Genomic DNA, 4,888 nt, shown 5'->3' on the forward strand with positions numbered 1-4,888 from the left:
GACAGCCTTCGAATCCCAATGTTGTCAGTGCATGGTGACCCTGTGAATGACACATCAAAACCTTGCCCTTTCTAGCCCATCCTCATGACCTCTGCTATGCTCAATTGTGACAATTCTGAATTGATTCGACGGCAGTGGATAGGGTTGGGCTTAATGTTCTTTGACTTTGATTCTCTAAGCCTTAAATTTCATTATAATATGTTGTCTTCTTGAGCTGTCCTTTGAAATCTCCAGCTCTCTTACTTCCTCTGTTCACTTTAACTTCTTTACATTGAAGAGCACGTTTCAAAATCTCTTTGGACATCCGGTTGGCTCTCTCTCTTTTTACCTCCTGTATTTTTAAAAATTTTTTAAATTTTTTTAATTATTGTTTCTTTTTTTGTGTGTGTACCATCCAATCAGATTTGACTGGTACAGGCGGAGATTGTCCCTCTTTCTCCAGCAGAGCATCTGGTGGATTCGAACCGGGCACCTCTGGGATTGCAGTGCATCTTCTTGCCACTAGGCCACCAGAGCTCGCCTTTCTCCTCCATTTTAATGACCTTTTGCTTTCATTATGTGTGATGTCCTTGATGTCATCTCACCACTTGTCTGAAGGGGAAGGGACCTGAAAAGGCGCATAGAAGCTTAGGTAGAAAGTGTGGGTGGGGCATTGAGGGGGGATGTGGGTGGGGCCTAAGCGGGAGTGGGTGGGTCTTTGAAACACCCTGGCGTAGAGAAGGGCTTTGCAAGCAGTCAGAAAGATTGGCAGATAGAATGGGAAAGAATGAGAGGCTGCTGTTAAAAAGTGGGAGGGGCTTAAAATGAATGTGGGCGTGGCTTAAGATATTGTGGGAGGGGCTTAAAGAACTGTAGGGAGGGGCTTGGAGGGCCATGGTGGGAGGAGTTTAAAGGCCTGTGGGTGGGTTTAATGGACAGGAGGTGGGGCTTATAAGATAGACGGAGCTAAAGTGACAAGGGGCGTGGTTTGAGGTGGATCTGCCTGAAGGGCAGTGGGCAGGGACTCCGGAGACAGGTGATGACTTAAGGATGCTGGGATGGGTTGCTTGGCGTGCAAATGACCTTTCCTCTGACCCATCTCTCCTCCCACTGCAGAGAGAGCCCCCACTGGCCACTGTCCCCACACCACCATGGGCGACACCCCGCTGCCCGCACCCCCGGCGCCCACCCCGGCCCCCACGCCGGCCCCCGCCCCGGCCGCAGCCGCCCCCCGGGTCCCCTTCCACTGCAGCGAGTGCGGCAAGAGCTTCCGCTACCGCTCGGACCTGCGACGCCACTTTGCCCGCCACACGGCCCTCAAGCCCCACGCGTGTCCGCGCTGCGGCAAGGGCTTCAAGCACAGCTTCAACCTGGCCAACCACCTACGCTCGCACACCGGGGAGCGGCCCTACCGCTGCTCTGCCTGCCCCAAGGGCTTCCGGGACTCCACTGGCCTGCTGCACCATCAGGTGAGTCCCCGGGACGCTGGCCTGGGCCCTGGACACCGCGGGTCTGCGCGCCCCCACCCCAGCTCTTCCCCTCGAGGAGGGGGTCCACTCCAGGGCTTCCAGACCTCACTCTCCACAGAGACTCTGCATGTCTACTAAAGTTGCACAGAGCCAGAGTCTGCGTATAAAGTCCACCCACAGGTGGGTCACCTGTGGGCACACACAGCATTGCGCAGTGGGGAAAGCTGAGAGGCACATGCGCCTTTGACCCACTGGAAGCCGGAGCGGTCTGCTTCCGAAAGACATCAGCCTTGGAAACCCTGGAGGGCAGTTCTGGCTGCCCCATAGAGCTGCACGGGCTGTGGGTTTGGTGAGGGTCCTGGCTAGAATGACTCTCTGGGTTCCCATCTTTATCTGCCTTCTCAAAGGCATGCGTGGCTGCAGGGACATGAGACATAGTAAGGAAACGGGCTATTCCGGAACCAGAGAACAACCACAGTGGCCGGGGGCAGGAGATCTGGAGGGCACTGTATCAAGCAAGACTAGAGGAGAAGGCTGGAGGGTCCAGGGCTTCTACCACCTGACCCGTGCCCGGGAGCTCTGGTGGCGAGGTCAGTCCCTAGGGAGTTAAAGACCACACCTCACGGGGCTCTAATTGCCGTAGCTTTGAAAACACAGCGGAGGCCCCCTGCATGTGGGACTCCAGGCGCCTCTGAAAATGTGGAGGGTTTGCTCCCCGACTCCTGCCTGATTTCAAGCCGAGATCCCGTAAAACAGCCACACTGGGGTCTTTTATTATCAGGATTTCTGTCCCAGTGCAGATACAAGTGAAGTTGACAAGACATGGTGGTCTTTTTGAGCGTGGGCAAACAGGACGAGGAAACCTGAACTCCTTTGAAAATGACAAAAACAAAAAAAAAATGGAACATAGCGACGGGAGCACACAGTGTTGCTTGTCGTTTCTCTTAAAGAAGCAAAAACTGTCCCTTGAGCAAAGCTCCTCTCCAGTGGTGGAAGGAGAAAGGTGGACAGTATCCTTCCGGACAATTTGCAGCTCGGAAACCCTCCTAAAGGATCAGCCAGGAGTTGGTTCCTACTTCACAGCAATGAAAAAAAAAAACAGGCTGAGGAGGCGCTCTGGTGGCACAGTGATTTAAGCTTTAGACCGGTCACCAAAAGGTTGGCAATTCAGACACATCGTGGGAGGATTTGACAATCTGCTCTCGCGGCCTGGGAAGAGTCCTATAGGACTCCTGAGTTTTCCTCTGTCCACTGGGGTCTCTATGATGAGCTGGAATGGGCAGCAGGAAGAAGAGGTGTTAGCTGACTGGGGAGTCACTGTGTGGTGCCAAGGATTAAGGTGTTTGGCCGCTCTCCGGAAGGTTGGCAGTTCAGATACACTCAGAGGTGCCTCGGAAGAAATGCCTGGCGATCTGCATCCAGAAAAATTCAGCCATTGAAACCTGGCAAAGCATCATCACTCCACTCTGGCATCGTACAAGGTTGCCATGGCTCAGACATTTCTCCAGAGCTGCCCACTTGGTTTTGGTTTTCTCCCGCTGGGGAGGCAGATGGCACATGTGTGAGCTGTGACCCCAGTCAGTCTACCAGGACCCTGTTCTGGCAGCACGAGCTCATACTGCGTCTCTGCGGCCCATCCTCATCACCCTCGCAGCGTCTCAGACTTTGACATAACGCTGTTCCTCACACACGTCATGGAGTCGAGTCAACTATCAACATAACTTTCTCAGGCACTGCGCCTGCGCACGCCGACCGTCCGGCCCACGCTCACTCACTGCCGGGTCGTTAGGCCCACGTGGAGCCCCGAGTGGTTGTCAGACACGATGGGAGGAGATTGCCCGTCATTTTCCTTTGGAGCCGCTGGTGGATTTGAACCGCTGGAGAATCACACAGCTCTGAGTTCTTCTTAGGTGCTGTCGCGTTGATCCTGACTCACACCTCCCTACCCTCACGTGAGCAGCTAGAAGCGGACTGGTGAAGACATCTGGGCTCGTGAGAGGCGTGCGCCACAGCCTTCGTGCCTGACGGAATGCAACATTGTACACCGCTGTGCTGTCTTCACAGTCGAAGGTTCGAGCCCATGGTGCAGCCGCTGTGTGGCTTGTGGAGGGGTCATTCCCCCCTCCTTTTCAGTGATCATCTATTTTATCAAGGTCCTTCTTCAAAGACTGGCCCTTCCTGATCACATGACCAAAGTATGTGAGTTGAAATCTGGCCAACTTCATGGTGGAAAGAAGTCTCTAAACAGACTCCCTGTCCTCATTTGGAGTTATAGCCTCCGTAACCCTAGGGGAACTCTTTGACTTACAGAATCACCATGAGTTAGAATTGACACAGTGGCGCCAAAAGCGAAGAAGGAAGCCCCTACCCCTCCCAAAACTGAAGCCAAAGCAAAGGCATTAAAGGCCAAGAAGGCGTCCTGAAGGGCATCCACAGAAAAAAAAATCCACACGTCACCCACCTTCTGGTGGCCTAAGACGCTGAGACTCCGAAGGCAGCCCAGATACCCCTGGAAGAGCACCCCCAGGAGAAACAAGCTTGACCACTATGCCATCATCAAATTTCCCCTGACCACTGAGTCAGCCATGAAGAAGATAGAAGATAACAACACACTTGTTGTGTTCACTGTGGATGTCAAGGCCAACAAGCAACAAATTAAACACTCAGTAAAGAAGCTCTATGACATTGATGTGGCCAAGGTCAACACTTTGATTAGGCCTGTTGGAGGGAAGAAGGCCTGTGTGCAACTTGCTCCTGACTATGATGCTTTGATGTTGCCAACAAAATTGGGATCATCTAAACTGAGTCCAGCTGGCTAATTCTAAATACAAATTTTTCTCACCATAAAAAAAGAAAAGAATTGGTATAATTATGAGTCAAAATTATGGCATGATGACTTCTGGCTATCTTTATACCAACCTGTGAGATGAGCCATTTTATTGTACCCATTTTACAGATGGGGAAAAGCAGAGGCCCAGAAATGGAAAGTTATCCTGAATTTTCGTAGTGAGGAGCTGAGATTTGATCTGAAGCCTCTTGAGTTTCCAGAGCCCAATTACTTAACGCCCTCCTCGCAAGATAACAGTGAATGAAGACATGGCCAGTGAAGGAGGGGTTTGTGGGCCTGAAGGAACAGCAGGGGCAAAGATTCTGAGGCTGGAAGACACGGCCTTTTTTGAGAACAGAAAGAATGGCGGACAGGAGCAAGGGATTAGAATTAAAAAAAATGCTGCTTGGGGAAATGTTGGTTATAGTGGTGGTTGACTCTTGCACCCAGAGCAGATAGAACAGTCACGCAGGCAAGGGGGTCCAGGGACGTGTCCCCACGCGTGTCCTGACGTTGTCCTTCCTGTGCCCCTAGGTGGTCCACACCGGTGAGAAGCCCTACTGCTGCCTGGTATGTGAGCTGCGCTTCTCCTCCCGCTCCAGCCTGGGTCGTC

At 52.6% G+C, this 4,888-nt stretch overlaps 1 protein-coding gene across 1 annotated transcript in view; it reads left to right on the forward strand.

The window, feature by feature from the left end:
• The first annotated feature begins 1,130 nt into the window (after positions 1–1,130).
• Positions 1,131–4,888, forward strand: part of FIZ1 (FLT3-interacting zinc finger 1) — a 4,878-nt gene continuing 1,120 nt past the window's right edge. Inside the window, exons 1-2 of the mRNA XM_006901858.1 lie at positions 1,131–1,448; positions 4,810–4,885. Of these exons, the coding sequence (XP_006901920.1) occupies positions 1,131–1,448; positions 4,810–4,885 (394 nt within the window). The remainder of the gene's footprint in view (positions 1,449–4,809; positions 4,886–4,888) is intronic.

The sequence above is a fragment of the Elephantulus edwardii genome, unplaced genomic scaffold (genome assembly GCF_000299155.1).
Source record: "Elephantulus edwardii isolate Elephantulus edwardi_28Jun2011 unplaced genomic scaffold, EleEdw1.0 scaffold00348, whole genome shotgun sequence".
Classification (NCBI taxonomy): domain Eukaryota; kingdom Metazoa; phylum Chordata; class Mammalia; order Macroscelidea; family Macroscelididae; genus Elephantulus; species Elephantulus edwardii.